At 42.0% G+C, this 16,494-nt stretch overlaps 1 protein-coding gene across 2 annotated transcripts in view; it reads left to right on the top strand.

Moving 5' to 3' along the window:
- Positions 1 to 2,934, top strand: part of NAA15 (N-alpha-acetyltransferase 15, NatA auxiliary subunit) — a 39,793-nt gene extending 36,859 nt beyond the window's left edge. For both annotated transcript variants that reach the window (XM_086889838.1, XM_086889837.1), the window contains exon 20: positions 1,455 to 2,934. In XM_086889838.1, the coding sequence (XP_086745964.1) occupies positions 1,455 to 1,655 (201 nt within the window). In that variant the 3' untranslated portion in view covers positions 1,656 to 2,934. The remainder of the gene's footprint in view (positions 1 to 1,454) is intronic.
- The last annotated feature ends 13,560 nt before the right edge of the window (positions 2,935 to 16,494 follow it).

The following is a 16,494-nucleotide window of genomic DNA, read 5'->3' as shown; positions in this document are numbered from 1 at the left end:
CCTTGATTTGTAGACTTGTTTAGGATGTTAAAGATTCAGATCTTTTCTCTGTTCTAGCTGTTGTGTTATGGGACACAAACTCATGTCTTTTATATTCTAGCTACATATGTAACATTCTTCATAAAGTTGTCTTGTTTGGGTATTGGTTTTTGGGTTCGGGTTTTCTCACTGTCTGTGTGGTCTCAAAGACCTTAATCTATATTATCAATACATTTAGAAAACAAAAATTAATTTGCCTTCTATTTGCTAGTTTTTGCCTGTGAGTGGGATTCTTGGAATTAGACTGGGGAAAGATTAAGTGTAACCAAAAATGCTTGGTTGTTTTGGAGGTGCAAACTTGGTAAAGACTAGAAGAAGCTTTTACCAGCTCAGCATTGCATAAATGTCCTGTACAGTGCATTGTGATAAAACTGAAAATGTTGAATTTAAACATGTTTGGTATCAACATGAAGGAAGAATTGGACTTCTACTGAACTTCTAGATGAGAAATTGAAAGCACCCTAAAAATGGAGAATCTGAGGAAGTCTAGGTGTTTGTTGAAAGGCATTTTTGTGTGCAAAGAGATCAAATTCATTACATTTCATTGTAGAAAAGACCAGCTGTCTTGGAGCATGCTGTAGGTAGGTATAAGACCAGATATGTTTGACCTGGTGGATGGCAGTGTTACAAAGAGCAAATATGAGGAAAACAGGTCATTACGGAAAGCTGTGTAACCCTACATGAGGAGCACAGAGCAGTTAATCCCAGTACACAGAAGAAATAAAAACTCTACTAAATGTCAGATGAGCAGGAAAAGACTGCCTGGCTGTGTGCCTGCACACAGACATGAGCAGTTGTTAAATGCTTCCAGGCTTTAGTGGAGCTCAGTAGGTTGGCTTCTCATGTTTGGAATGCTGGCTGAAAAAAATTCCATAAGCAATCTCCTTTTCTAAATCATGAACAAAAATGGACAGGACAGTGCGCATATCTGAAAAATGTGGTAATATCAGAGTAATTTGATCTGATTCAAAGGTATGTTACGTGTTGCTAAAATGGTCAGTGTGTCCCAAGAATGGTGGGGTTCTTGCTTGCCAGTTAGCAAGAATAATGTTTTTTCTTTAGGAAAATAAGAAACAAGTGACAAATTAGTATTTCATTTTACAGTCAAGGTTTCTACCTGTGTTTTAGATCCCCTTTTAAACTGCATTATTTCAAATCAGACTACACTGGTATTTCATGCTGTGCTTAGTTAAAATGTCATTTGATACTGAAAGATGTGTGGCCTTTGAAATAGGCAGAAATACTATTTTAGATTTGTCTTGTGAGATTATTCTTATCTCAGCAAAACTGCTGTTTGAAACCTGTAAACAATAGAAGTTTCTCTTTGTGGCATTGGTTTGTAAGCATTCAGCTGAACGTTTAAGAAACCTTTATTCACTTTATTAACACTTCTTTATTTTTCTCTTTAATTACAGACTTGTATGGAGGTATTAGAAGCTTTATGTGACGGTAGCCTTGGAGACTGTAAAGAAGCATCTGAAACTTACAGAGCAAATTGTCATAAGCTTTTCCCTTATGCTTTGGCTTTCATGCCCCCTGGATATGAAGAGGATATGAAGATCACAGTTAATGGAGATAGTTCTGCAGAACCTGAAGAACTGGCCAATGAAATATGAACAACTTTATTGGAAAAAAATGATGTTGGACCATATCTGGTGTATTAATATTTTTGTCACGCACCTGCTGTATTGTTCTAATTTACACAAAGAACAGGAGGAAAAAAACTGTTGCCTTCAAAGTTTTACTTTTTTTTATCCTGCTGACAAAGTATATATATAAAATATCTAACATATTACTGGTTATAGGTTGTTTGGTTTCTTAAAAATGAAAAGCTGCTAAAATTGAAAAAAAGGAAAAGATAAACAACCCTCTTCCTCACCTACCCATCCATGTTTTTAAACTAATTTATATGAGACCTGGAGGTGTGTAGCCCTCAGAGCAGGTGTGTGGCAGAAATATTAACTTTAAATTTGTCTTGTGAGATTACTGTTATCTCAGACAGCAAAACTGCTGTTTTAGCACTGGATTCTTCTGGATTCACTGAGCACAAAGAGTTGATGGGGCTTTAGCATCTGACTGATTTTGATACAGGGGATGATTGTGTCCATAGGAAGTATGCAGTGCGAATCAGAATATACAGAGAAACCTGCAACATACTTATGTTGGGGTGCTTGGACATATGGATATCAAGCAGAATTAAGAAACATAGTGTGTTCAATAAGCTTGTTGTGTCTCTGAAACTCACTGTACACGATCAGTTTGGTGTTCTCGCACCACAGTTTTTACCTGAAGGAGCAACTTAAAAATGGCCTCTCTTGGAATTAAACTTGGGGTAGGGAGGGGAGAGTCAACATTGATGTTCTTGAGATGAACCTATTGGCATAGGTTGGCCAAACTTTTTGAAACTGTAATGCAAGAATCAAATAAAATTATGCACTGTGATGTGGCACCAGTTAGAAAGATCGCATGCATTTTTCACGTAGAGTGAAAACAAAATGAGAACATACTATGGCTTGAAGTTGCAGAGAGGAAAACGCCTGGCTACCATTTTGACTGATCAAGAGACTAATAGATTAAAACCTCAGCAGGCCTTGTTCACGTTATGCAGGAAAAAAAAAAAATAAAAAAAAAAAAAGAAGTGCTGCAGTTTAGATACCTCTGGAACTTTTCCACAGTGTCACAGGTTTGTAATACTTGAAGCCCTACATTTCTAAGAATATATTTCTTGCTCAGTTGTTTCAGGCAAGCCCAAGACTTTGTAACTTTCAAGGGGCCCAAGACTTTTTTTTTTTTTTCAATAACAGACCAGCTTCTTATTCCTGCAGTTACAGATGTAATTTCCTTTGTCAAACATAAGGTACCAAATATAATGCAATAAAATGTTTTGAAAAACAACTGTGTGAATATTTAAACCAATCTGTGGTGGTGTACATTGACCCTGAATAGGTTTGCTAGAGTGCAGCTCAGGGTTGGCTTACTGTGCTGTCCAGTCATGCTAACAATGTCACTGCTGATGGGTGGTCATTAAGTGTAAAGTGCAAATGCATTCTATGTAAATACTGAATGTCTGGGAAGTCCTATAACACAGTGCTTTGCTACTTGGCTTTTAAGTTCCACCAGTATTGGGATGAATTTTGTTTTCCAAGTCAAGATTCAGTCTACAAGTCTACTCTGTTAATAATATAGATAGGTGCTCAAATGTTTTCTTTCGTAGGTTCATCATATAAAACAGATCAGAAATAAACTACAGCTTTCAAAGTGAGTGCCTTTTTTGCAGCAGGAGTTCAGTTACAGAGTATCTATTCTGTGGATACACAGCCTTCCTCTTCCACATAATGGAATTCAGTGATTGGCATGTCCAGTTACGAGATTCTGGAAGACTTACTAGGGTTTGTAGTTTTCTAAGTGTCAGAACCAACAGGCTTTTGTTTATGTCCTCAGCTCCACTTTCTTTTAATGGCTAACCTATCCTTGTGTACATTTGCAGTATAGTTCCTGTCAGAAGTGTGGGTTGCTATATTTGTATATTTTACGTGCTGGGCTTTTAGGGGCTAGAATACGTACAGAGCCTTTAACTGACTCTGGTATTGATGTCTTGATCTCATTTGTTTCTGCAGACTGAGATACTTGGACTGCATGTCTTCTGCAACTCCTGGAGATGGTTAAGTCTTGCCTACACAAGCTGTGACCTTTTGGCCTTGCCTCTTTAGTACTGCTGCCTATTTTTTGGCTGCTGATGCTTAAGCTGGAGGCAGAGGAGTGGTCACTTGTAACAGATCGTGAATTGCATCTAGCAAATTCAGTTTTTTCCAAATATTGGTTTTTGCGTGCTTCCTATAAATGGGATTATTTCCTTTACTTTATCACTGCCTGATTCTGCAGTGAAATGGCTGAACTAAAACCTGGAAGTTACTTGTTATCTTTAATTGTGCAAATGGGGAAAGGGATGATTCAGTGGGCCTTCCAGAAGTCTCCATTTACACCTCTATTTTGATTTCTCTAAAGACACTTCATAACTTTGCTGAAAGGCTTCTATACTGCTTCAGAGATGGTGCTTTTGGATTAAAGTGGTTGCTCATCCCCTTCTAGAAGTCTGCAAGCCCAGGACAGGAAACTAAGCCAAGAGTTTTCTTGAAGATGGAGGTTCTTTAATTGACAAAAAAAATTGTTCCTTCATTTTCACATCTGTCCTGTTAGATGCAAGGCTGACTTCTGAAGAAGACATTTTAAGAGCTGGAAATGAAGTTGAAATCCAGTGCAATAAGTCTTATTTGGTAGCACAGCATGCTGTGTTGCAATGGAAGCTTTCCTTTGTGTGCTGACATCCAAAATTGTGATCACCAGTGCTTGGCTGCCAAAGCAGATGAGAAGGGAATGTGTGGTCAATGGCCTGGAGCATTGGCATGACATAATTTGGTTCGATTCTTCATGATTTTCACTGGAGGAGGATTTCACCATCAGTGGAGCCACTGGTGATGTCGCATGATATGGGTATCTTTCCTGGAGACAAAAGAAGTTGAGACAATAAATTTTGCCTAGATGAGAGAAGATGGTGCACGTTGCATGAAGCAATGTCAGATGAGGGCTTAAATTGTAGGGAACTGGAAGTTGTGGTTTTCCCTGTGATGGTGGGTGAAGTACTTGCTTCTTCCATGTAGAGACCAAAGCATGCAGGCACATGTGTGAATAAGCAGGTAAATTAGCCTCAAACTTACCTATTCAGTAACAAATTTCTTTGCATATTAAACATCTTAAAATCTATAGTCGACATTTTTTCTTTTTGCTTTTTGTTTTTTTTTTTGTCGTGGTCTTGATATTTGCATGTTCATAGGGGGAAAGCTTGTCCGGATGTGTGCTGCTTCAGCCAGAACACAGAAAGGTTTGTCACCTAGGTTTTTCCCTAGCATGGGGAGTAAATTACATTTCCTAGGGAGCTCTGTAGGGCTAAATGAGGTGTTTATGATCAAACTGTTAAATCTTCCCCATAGCATTTGGATTTGCCAGGTCTGGAGGTACTGCAGCTGTAACAGTAGACCCTGGAAGTTAGTGTAGCAACACACAGATTGAATTGTTTTCCCTGTAAGAAAACAACCCATGAGGGTAGGGGGAGATTAGGCCTGAGGAGCCAGAGGTGCATGAGTCACCTTCTGTACAGAGTACAAGTACTCGTACTCCTGTATGAGTGCTTCTGGACAGAACATCTAACTAGCTTTGAAGTATTTTCCACTAAGGAATTTTGCTTTATAAATGCCATTTTTACCTAAGTGTAATGTAAAATAACTTGAACTATGTGGAAGTCAGTTATATTCCTGTGATAACACACATGCTTTGGGGTCCTGTGAAGGAAAACGGTGCAAATGTAGTGTAATTAGATGGTTGTATCAGTAATTGATTTGAGCCGTCTATAAGCACATTAATGAAAGGTTAAGTTCCAGTTGGAGAAAAGTGGTTGATGAGCTTGGGGAAAGGCTCTTGCTTCCAGTAGCCTTCCAGTTATCAATTGTCCTGGGATGAGGTGAGGCACAAAGGGCGTATGCTTTTACAAAACCTCTGGCCATTCTGTCATGATTATATTTTCTGGTAATTAAAGCTGGAATCTACAAACACTAATTTTAATGGTTGTATTGGGCAGAGATGCTTTCCAGGAGCATATAGCCAGCAGTGGGAATGGCAAGGAACAACTGATAAAGCAGCTTGCCAAAAGAAGACTGAAGTGAGTTATAAGGAGGTGGCATAATAAAAATTCCATTTTAAATTAAATATAAAATAGCTTTTTTATTACTAGAAAGATGACTGAAGCTGTAAATACTATAAATGCAGTCTTCCTATGCCAAGGAAGCTGTAAATGTGTATTACTTCTGGAGTGGTACAAGCAAAACCAGTAGTATGTTCACAAAGACTCTAGCTTTGTATGTTAGTCTTCATGTGAATTGTGGCAGAAAAGTCGGAGGACAAAAATTGTCCACGAGAGATAATATCAAAGAGTTTGTGATATTGCAAGAGAAATATTGCTACAAAATCCAAAGCATCTTAGAATATCTTCACTAAGAGGCTTGCTTTAATTAAGAGTGTTAAATCTGCTAACTTTTCATAATGGAAGACAAGGAAGTATTTTCACAAAATATTTCTGCCTGGCACTGCCCATTCAGTATCTACCTCTACTAGTCCTACTCTAGTTTGGCTACTGCATAGTTTTAGCCATTTAGCATAAAACTTATGAAAAAGTGTCATTTACCTGGTCGTTGAATGTATGATGATGGATAACATTTCGTTTTAAACTAATGCAATAAACCACGAAGTTAGTGATTAAATCCTGTTGTTGGTTCAATGCAGCAGCTTATTTATTGCTTCATTGGTGATCCGTTCAAAAAAATCTCAATTATAAACTCCACCAAGTTATTTGCAATTGTACTGGGATTTGCTTTTCCTTCCAGCCTCCTAACTGGTTAACAATGTTGTACTGCATTTTTACGCTCTTCTCTGGTTACAGTAGCAAACATTAAAACTAGAAGGAAGTCAGTCCTTCAATTCAAAAGAATAAAAATGCTGAATTGTTTGTAAATGAATGCTAGTGTTTCCTTGTAGGGTTCTGTGTCCTCTTTTGATGGCCCACTAGCTTTGTAATAAAGGATCCCTCAGCCAATTCCCTTAATTCCCCCTATTTTTTTCCAGGCTGATTAGCTGTTAATGGAGATGTGGATCTCAAAAAAGGAAAAAAAAAGGTGAGTAGGAAAAGTCTGTGACTCCTTTTGGAGTTAGGCTGGGAAAGAACCAACTTGGCAGTGAGCTGTCTGTCCTAGCCCAGAAACCAACAGTATGTACAACAACAACAAAAAAATCCTTTGCTCTTTCAGGCTACAAAGAGCCAATACGGGGATTTGGATGGGTGCTCAGAGGCAAGCTAAATGAAGAAGCATTTGCTGTTTTTCTCAAATACTATTTTTGGGGATTAAATAAAATAAGGCTTCTCTTCCCCACCCATAAGCCCTCCTGATCCCAAAGTTATCCTGATTCAGTGTCCCAGAGTGTGGGAGCTGAATTACCTGGGATAGATCATACCCTGGACAGGGTTCCTGGCACAGAGGGAATAAACCTAAGGCCCTGGGATGCAGTTGCAGGGGGGATGGTAATGGAGTCATCCCAGAATAGGCAGGACCTTAGGTGTAAAAGGTAAAAACCCCTGTCCACGCTCACAATTGGTTGCTCCCCCCAACCAGGTAACCCTAGGTACTGTGAAGCTCACCACGCCCCTGCGTCTTTCGAAGTAGCCCCTCAGACCACGTGGTCTCTGTGAACATTAAAAGCTATCTTTGGGCACTCCCATCTTGATTTATTCTGCCACACTCTACCCAGCAAAACTGGGAAAGAGAGGTCTCAGAACCCCACCTCGACCCCAGAGCACCTTGTGATTTAAATCTATTAGCATACAAAATAATATGGTAATGCCGACAAATTGTAGTAAAAGTAGCCAAGCAGACTGCTGATGCTAATATAGCCCTCTGCTCCCTGCCCTGGGAAGGCGGCCCGCTAGCTGCCGCCCACCAGGGGGGAGAGAGAATTTAGCAAGAACAAAAGATAAAAGACCAAGACGGCTCTCTTCCGGGACAGTATCCCAGCTTAATTCCAGAAAGGTTCCAGGGAGGAAAGAGTCCAGGCTGGCGCTGGATTTTGAACAGAGGGAAAGGGGGTGGGGGAAGGCAGGTTACAGCCAATGGGGAGAAACCGAAGGGGAGGAGTGAGGGGGAAGGAACCAACACATCACAGATCCAGAGGGGGAGCAACAAGGAGAAACCATTTCTAGTAACATAATGCAATACAACATGCTGATACAGCAATATAGGAACCTCTAGTGTGTTGTGCACCTGGCATTTCAGATTTCCTAGAAAAAAATGTTTGTTAATGACTGTATGTAATGAGTAACAGCTCTGATTAACCCTGTCTGCCAGAAGCACCAGTGGGCTGCAGCACTTGCAGGGTCTCTGGTTTTGGATGCCTACGGGGAAGGTGGGGATGATAGTGAAGTGATGACAGCAATATCCTCATATTCACCCCTTTGGATGGGAAAAGGGAGCTTGTTGCAGGAAGGGCAATCTTTGCACAGATAATGCTCTACCAAAAACCACCACCCCTAAAAAATACCATCCCTTCCTTATCCATGTCCTCAAAATGCCATTGCTTTTCTGTGGGAGGGAAAGAGCATTTGTGCCGGGAAACTGCCTGTCTTGAACTTTTCATAATTTGAAACTGTCCCCTTCCATTCCTTGGAACAGTTCCTCGTGATTTGAAGAATAGAAGATTTATGAGGAGCCAAGGTAGCCTGGCAATTTTTGCATTATTTTATCTGCATAAATACCTGTTTTGGCTTTCCATCAGTACCCCTCTACTCCATCAGGTATAAAAGATCTTCTTACACTGTCATTAAGCTTCTGCAATCTGTTCTGAAGGCTCCATGTGCAGTAGCAGCAAGACAACTGTGGCCCCTCTTGTCTCTCAAAATGCAGGAGTACATGCAAAGTGCCCTTTATTCCAAATTTGCCTTCATGGGCACACCCAAGGGATGTGTAAATGCTCTTTACTTAGACAAAAGTAAATTGGAAGCAATTATGTGGCTGTTGAGTGGATTGTGCAGCAAGACTGGCATTTCCATGGTAAGTGGTGGGTTTGTGGAGGCTCTTTCAGTATCTGGTATTTTCTCCTGAACTTCTCAAAACCAAGAGCCAAGGCCCCATTCTTCTAAGAGGACCACAGAGATGTCCCTGAAAGTATGAACAGTTTTGTTCCCCTGCATGTTTTTGGTATGATTTTATTGCAAAAATATGAAGCTGTAAACCAGACATTCCTTACAATCTATTAAGATGCTTTTATTAACAATTTGCTATTTTTTTCTTACTGTTGTCTTTATAATCTGCAAGATTTTTTATAAAATGTTAGGAAAATGTTGGTTTCAGACTGTTTACATCATGCATTTCATGTATTTCTTTTCCTCACTGGAAACATCAAACATTCACAACCCTGCATCTCACTTCACTTGCAGTGTCAATCAAATATCTTAGTGAAATGTAACTGTTTGACCTGGGGGGAAAAACTCCAATCTTTGCTTTATTGCTTTGTTTATGCTTTTGAATTCTTCTTTTGTCCCCTGCTTAGCATCTTCTCACCATGTCTTTTATGTTCTGTTTAATATTGCTAGACCCTGCTGGCACTGAAACCATCCTGCCTTTTCTAAATTATTGACAGGTACAAAAATTGCATACAAGTTACGTGAAAAATGTATAGTGACCCTAAAGCAGGAGGTCAAAATTCACTAGCTTGGCCTACAGCCATGCCTTTCACTATAACAATGCTTATCTGAAACGAAATCTTTGCCTCCCTGAGGCACCTCACAACAATTGCTCCTTTTGGTTTTTTTTTTAAGTTTTAATTAGGAGATTAAAATGTTCCTAAAACTTACACTATAAAATCTCAACTCCTCCACAAAGCACGCGCTTTGCTTTGTGGGACACTAAAAACCCAACAACAAAACACATTAAACAAACAAACAAAAACAACGTCAAAAACAAACACTTAAATCTCAGACAACATCTGGGCAAATTATACAGTGATGGTACTTAATAAAAACATAATGTTTTTTTGGTTCAGTCTCTTCCAGTTCTGGATTTTCTTTTAGGAAGGGTGCAGTTCTTAGATCTCCTCTCACAAGGGGCAGAGTTCTTAGATCTCCAGCTTCGGCTCTGGTTCCGAGGGTGTGGGCGTCGCCACTTTAGCTGTTCTTGGTGAAACACCCGCCTTTGGAGCTCAGGTTACAGTTTTGATTACCCCAGAGGGGGTGTTGCCCACAATGGAAAAGGCACAGCCCCCAGAGGTGGAGCAGCCAAACAAAGGGCTGGGACCAAAGCAGGAGTTACTGGGGGACGGGAAGGTTCGGAGCCGGAAAAGAAAGAGCAAGGCGGGAAACAAGGGATCCCAAGCCAGGTGGCCAGCGCCATCTTGGGAAGGGGGGAGGGTCTGGGACGGACTTTCCCAGTCAGGGAACAGGGAATATGGAAAGACAGGGGGTGAAGGAGGACACAGAACGGTGGGCAGATGGCAGCAGACCCACATCACTCTGGATGTTCTCTGTCCCTTGCCTCCCTTCAAGAAAACAGGGGATGGGATACCAGAGACATAGGGGTGACAGGGAGTCGGCAACAGCCCCGAGCCATCTTGGCATTTTTCACCCTTTGTCCTGCCCTTAGGAACAGAGAAGAGAAGAAGATATGGGGAGGTATACACCAAAAAAAAAAAGAGGGACTTCACAGAAGCCAAAAAAACAGTCCACAGGAAGACCCATACTGTCCATAATCGTCCATAATGTTAGTATCGTCCATAAAGGTCCTTCCCATGTATATAAAAAAAAAAATAAAACCGTCCATAATACATCTCGTTGGGTGATATTAGATGTTTGTCCCAGCGTCTGGTCTCTTGGCCCCCCTACCTCCGTAAGCCCTTTTCCCCCATGCCCGAGGCACTCTCAGCTTGGCTCTCCTGCCAGGTACTCTCGAGTCCTCCTTTCTAGGGTGGGGGTCTCGACAGCTCTCAAGCCATCAGCCAGAGACTTACGGAGTGTCCATGGAGCCAGTCTTGATGTTCTTCTGGTGCCTCACTGGATGTCTGCATTCTTCCACCATATGTTGTAGTCAGCCACTGCAGGATCATGTCCAGGGAAGCTACAGTTACTGAGAACCAGCATGGGACAAGAATGAGGTGGGCCTCTGTTCATGAAATCATTTATTCAGCATGGGAACAAACTCTTACAGAGACAGAGAACACTCAAAAAAGGCAGGGTGATCGGTTTTGAGGAACAGACTACAGTGGAGTTCAGGGTCAGGGACCATTAGGAACACAGCAAGGTAGAAACCCTCAGGGACTCAAACCCAATTAGAACTCCTGGGCCACCCTTCACAAGGGGTTTGGGGTGGGACAACTTCATCCAGGGCTCACACGGCCCATCCCCCAAAGCAGGAGGTCAAAATTCACTAGCTTGGCTTACAGCCATGTGTCTCACTTTAACAGTGTTACCGGAAACAAAATCTTTGCCTCCCTGAGGCACCTCACAAAACAGGAGTAAAATTGGCAAAAGTCTCTAAGAGCATTGTTCAAATTGAGGGGCCAGACAGTAAACTGGCCAGTGTCTGTCTGTTTGTCACTGACTACAGTGTCCCCTGTGGGGGAGAGACACCATGTCCCAGTGGGGAGTCAAATTAATTATCCCTGAGACTCACCAGGATTTTTAGAAGTGGCCACTGTGGAGCGTCCTACCCAAAAGTTAATGTGGCTGGATGATAATCCAGTCTGGGTAAATCAGTGGCCACTCAGTAAGGATAAGCTGAAGGTGCTCAAGGACCTCGTGGAGGAATAATTGGCCAAAGGCCTCATAGAGGAGACAACCAGCCCTTGGAATTCCCTGGTCTTTGTAATAAAGAAGCCAGAGAAGGTTAAGTGGTACCTCCTTCGGGAGCTCCATGAAATAAACATAGTAATTGAGGACATGTATGGACGCTGAAAGCAGGCAAGGAGCACAGAACCTGTGTGAAAACTAAGTCACACAATGTTCTCACTCTGGCATGAGAAATCATAAAGAGGAATCCAAACATTCTTTGGAGATGGAAAACAACCTTTGCAGGTGTTCTTTGGATCCTTGTTGTTTACTTGTAAGAAACAGTCAAGGGGTGTAGTTCCTAATTGTCCAATAATAGTGATGTGTTGGTGTCGCTGCTGGACACAAAATAAGGAGCATGAGTTCAGTTCTACAGCAGAAAGGATCATCAGAAGGGCTTTATTTTTGGAACTTTCAGCCCCTTTTACAAGGTGTTCCAATACAGATTTAACATGATTGGTAAAGGGAACAACACCTCTGTAGTCCCATTGGTGGAACAAGAGAAAACACAACACAGCTGTACAGTATTGTTCTGAGAACCATAAACTATTTACAAAAATGGTCCTTGGGAGAGAAATGTTCTCAAGAGACTTTCCCTTGGGAAAAGGAATTTTCACTGAAAACTCTCTCAGACTCAGAAAATCAGGTCCACATGTTGGTTTAATGACCAATGAGGGTTTTACCTCTTGGACCTGTCTATAAAAGATCTAGAATAATAAAACTTGCTCTCTTGTGCAACCCAGAAGAGAGTCCATGTTGTGCTTCACTGTTCCCAATAGAGTGCGACAGGTCACTTCAATCTGGGATGCTCTCCCCAATGATGCTTCCCCAAAATTGGCAATTGCCGATTCTGGACATCAAGGACTGTTTCTTCCAGATTTCTCTGCACCCGGCAGATGTGCCTCAGTTTGCTTTCTTGGTTCCTACGATCAACCGGGAGACCCCAATGAAACAGTACCACTGGAGAGTTTTGCCTCAGGGAATGAAGTGCAGTCCCTCCATCTGCCAGTGGTATGTGGCTTCATTGCTGTCCCCAGTGCATGCCAAAAAAAGGGAAGCCATCATGCTACACTACATGGATGATGTGCTTGTGTGCGCCCCCAGCGACACTATACTTCAACACACACTTGCCCTAGTGGTTAAAGTCTTAACCACTTAAGACAAAGTTCAAAGGATGCCACCTTGGAAGAACCCGGGCTTAGAGATCACTGTGCAAATCATTGTTCCACAGAAATTGGAAATTGTTAGTGATCGCAAAACCCTAGCGGATCCCAAAACCTCCATTCCCTGTGCAGGAAACTTGAACTGGGTCAGGCCATGGCTAGGTCTCAGCAATGAGGGCCTGGATCAATAAATTCTCAATTTATTGAAGGGGGAGAGAGAGCTGCTTTCTCCCAGGGAACTGACCCCAGAGGCAAAAACCCCAATTGAAAAGGCACAAAGGGCTTTCACTGAGAGACAGGCTCATCACAATAAGCCTGAGCTACCTTTCAAATTCATTGTCCTGGGAAAGCTACCACAGTTTCATGGGTTAATATTCCAATGAATCAAAGGGCAGAGAGGTTCACTCTTAATCATAGAGTGGGTCTTCCTCTCCCACCAACGATCCAAAACCATCACTAAGCCACAAGAACTGATGGCTCAGCTGATCCAAAAAGCCAGAGTGAGGCTGAGGGAACTGTCTGGTTGTGACTTTGTGTGTATTCACCTCCTGGTAAAACTTTCTGAGGAGCGAAAGAAAGGAGGGTTAACCAAAGAGATGGTCAAGCACCTGCTGCAGAGCAATGCTAACCTCCAGTTAGCTCTGGACAGCTACAGTGGACAAATTTCAGTCCACGCCCTATCACACAAATTGTTTAATGAGGAATTCCACCTCATTCCTCCTGAGAAAAGGAGCCGCAGGCTGCTCAAAGCTCTTATAGTGTTCACTGATGCATCTGGGACATCCCACAAGTCGATGATGACTTTGAGAGACCCCTAGACTCAGAACTGGGAAGCTGATGTTGAGTGTATGGAGGGGTCACCCAAGGTAGTGGAACTGGCTGCGGCCATGAGAGGCTTTGAGAAGTTCTCAGAGACAATGAATTTAGTCACTGACTCAGCCTATGTGGCAGGGGTAGTGTCCAGGGTAGAGCAGTGACATTGAGACATTGAGAACGAGGATCTCTTTAGGCTGCTCTCAAAACTAATTTATTTAGTTTCAACTCGAGAGCATCCTTTCTATATGATGCATGTGAGGTCACATACTGATTTGCCAGGCAAAATCATAGAAGGAGACGGTAAAACAGGCTCCCTAGCAGCCACAGCCGAAAGCATATGTCTTTCAGACATCTTCCAACAGGCTAAGCTGAGCCACCAGCAATACCATCAGAATGTGCCAGGTCTGATCCATCAGTTCCAACTTACATCGAGTCAGGCTCAAGCCATTGTGGCCACCTGTCCCAGTTGCCAGCTCCAGGCTGAGCCATCACTGGGTGTTGGGGTTAACCCCTGAGGCCTTGGGAGCTGCTAAGTGTGGCAGACAGACATCACACACATTCCCAGCTTTGGCCGCCTCAAGTGTGTACACGTGAGCATTGACACATACTCAGGTGTGGTTTATGCCTCTGCCCATGAAGGGGAAAAGGCTGCACATGCCAAACAACACTTGGTACAGGCCTTTTCAGTGCTGGGGATCCCTAGGGAAATTAAAACTGACAATGGCCCAGCGTATAAATCCAAGGAGTTCCTTGAATTTGTCCAGCAGTGGGGAGTGGAACATAAGACTACTATCCCTCACTCCCCCACAGGTCAAGCTGTGACTGAGCATACCCACCAGATGCTCAAACAAGTTCTGGCCAGACAGAGCAGTGCAACAGTGTGGATGTCACCACAACAAAAGCTTTCCAAAGCTATGTTTATCATCAATTTTCTGAATTGTTCATTTGAAAATATGAGTCCTATGGTGGTCACTTTAACAGCAGGGATCAGTTTAAGTTGTCACAGTGTCCACCAGTCTTAATCAGAGACCCTGAAACCTGGCAGGCCAAGGGCCCCTATGAACTTGTCACCTGGGGGTGTAGCTACATGTTTGTGTCCACCCCTGCAGGCCCGTGTTCGATACCCCAAAATTGGGTAAAACCTTTTGTTCCCAAAAATCCAGCTCCAGCAGAAGGGGATGAAAAACAAGTGGCAGTCACTTTCAAAAGCTGATGCAGGCAGAAAATGGGAGAGGAAACCTTCTTAGCATCTGGTTACTTTCTGGCAAACACACACTGACTTTTAACATGCTTTTAAAAATGTTTGTTTTTCCTTTTTAGAGAAAGCTTACCTCACACTCAACCTTGTGATGAGCCCTATCCCACTTGCCATCCTGTTTGCACAGACTGGTTCAGTGAATTGTTCAAAGGCTAGGGATTTGCGGGGTGGTAGACAAATTTATGTTCTGAATCAGAATAAGCCCAACGCCCTTCTTTTAACTTTATATAATTAAAAAGGGGGAGATGTCGTATTGCACTAAGATGATTATTGTATTTGCATTGAGTGGTTCTTCCCTTTTGCTCCCCACTGGGTTTGTGGTGTGTTGGCTCCTTTGGTTCCTTCCCCTTGCCCCTCCCCTTTGGTTGTCTCCCATTGGTTGCCGTTCTGTTCTCCCCCCCCACTTCCCCCTTTTCCCCCCAGTGTACAAGTCCCTGCCATTTTTCCCACTCTTTTTCCCCTGGAGTACGTTCCAAGAATAAACTGTGGAGTGTCCCAGAAGAAAGAGCCTCCTTCGTCTTTTACCTTATCCTTGTCGAATCTCCTTCCCCTCCCAGTGGACGCAGGGCTAGCTGGGTGTACTCCGGGGCAGGGGAAAGGTTTGTGACATGCCAAGCTCTTGATGCAGAAGTTACTGAGTTGTCACATGAGCTATGCAGACAGGCACAAAGATCGTTCCAGGCATGGAATGAGGACAACATCCAAGCACAAACTAGAAATTATAAAAGTTTTATTGCTTTTAATTTTCAGAAAGCTTTTTGTTTTATAGTTTTGACAAGAACAAGGGCATGGAAGTGAATATGAAATGCATATTCTGGTAAATGGCAGTAAAGCATCTGTGTCAAAACTTCATTTCAGTGCAATTTGACTTTGTGATGTAAACAGGGCGTGTTAACACTTGCTTTTTCAATCTGACATACAGGGTCCTTTAACTCCACCTCCAAAAAGCTGTTCTTTGCTGCTCCAGCATTTCTGCCCTCTGCATTTTGTCATAAAGGAATACATTAGTGGGGGATCAAACTCTCCTTAAGACTCGCAGAGCCAAGTCTTGGAAATAGTAGAACTTTCCCTTGCAAAAGCACAGGACATTTTCCTGCAAAAATGAAGGATGTGAAGCCTCACACCAAAGCCCCACAAGAAGTCAGAAGTACAGTATCTCTGCAAAGCTTTTAAAAAAGCTTTAGAGAAATTCTAAAAGTGTTTTTAAACTACTTGTCATTAAATCACCTAGAAACTTTTTGATCCCTTCAGAAAAAAAAAGTAAATGAGACAACCTTAGACTTACACTTTCCCCCCCTAATTTGTTCTTTAACTTAAAACCTAGTACACACAATTTTTAGATACTGAACACTCTGCATTTTCACTGGACTAACATGTTAAAATATTCCTTCAGGAGACAACAGAAATATCTACTCTTGAAATGCTGAGTCCAGAGACTTGCAACTATTTTCAGAATACCCTTTCTTTGAAAATTCTACATCTGCTAAATAAAAATAGCTGTGGATTTAGGCTCTTATATGTTCATTCACTGAGCACATTTGAAGAGCATATTAAAAGTACTTGTCCTTGCAAAAGAAGACAAGCAAAAGCTTTTTCAAAAAATGCTTTTATAGCAAGAAACATTTTTAATCTGTTCTGTTATGATAAATAAATTCAATTATATTTGCTGGTTTCCAAATATATTAGAAAGGAAAAGGAATATCCAGGAATAGTCTGTTCTGGATTAAATGTAAGGATCTAATCAACACCTTTATTGCTTCAAGTGAATAGCAGAAGTGATGAAATTTCCAGTACCACACTGA

Source organism: Cyanistes caeruleus, chromosome 5 (assembly GCF_971803275.1).
Source record: "Cyanistes caeruleus chromosome 5, bCyaCae1.hap1.1, whole genome shotgun sequence".
NCBI lineage: Eukaryota > Metazoa > Chordata > Aves > Passeriformes > Paridae > Cyanistes > Cyanistes caeruleus.
Note: the sequence above shows the minus strand (reverse complement) of the source record. Positions and strands in the feature narration are given on the sequence as shown.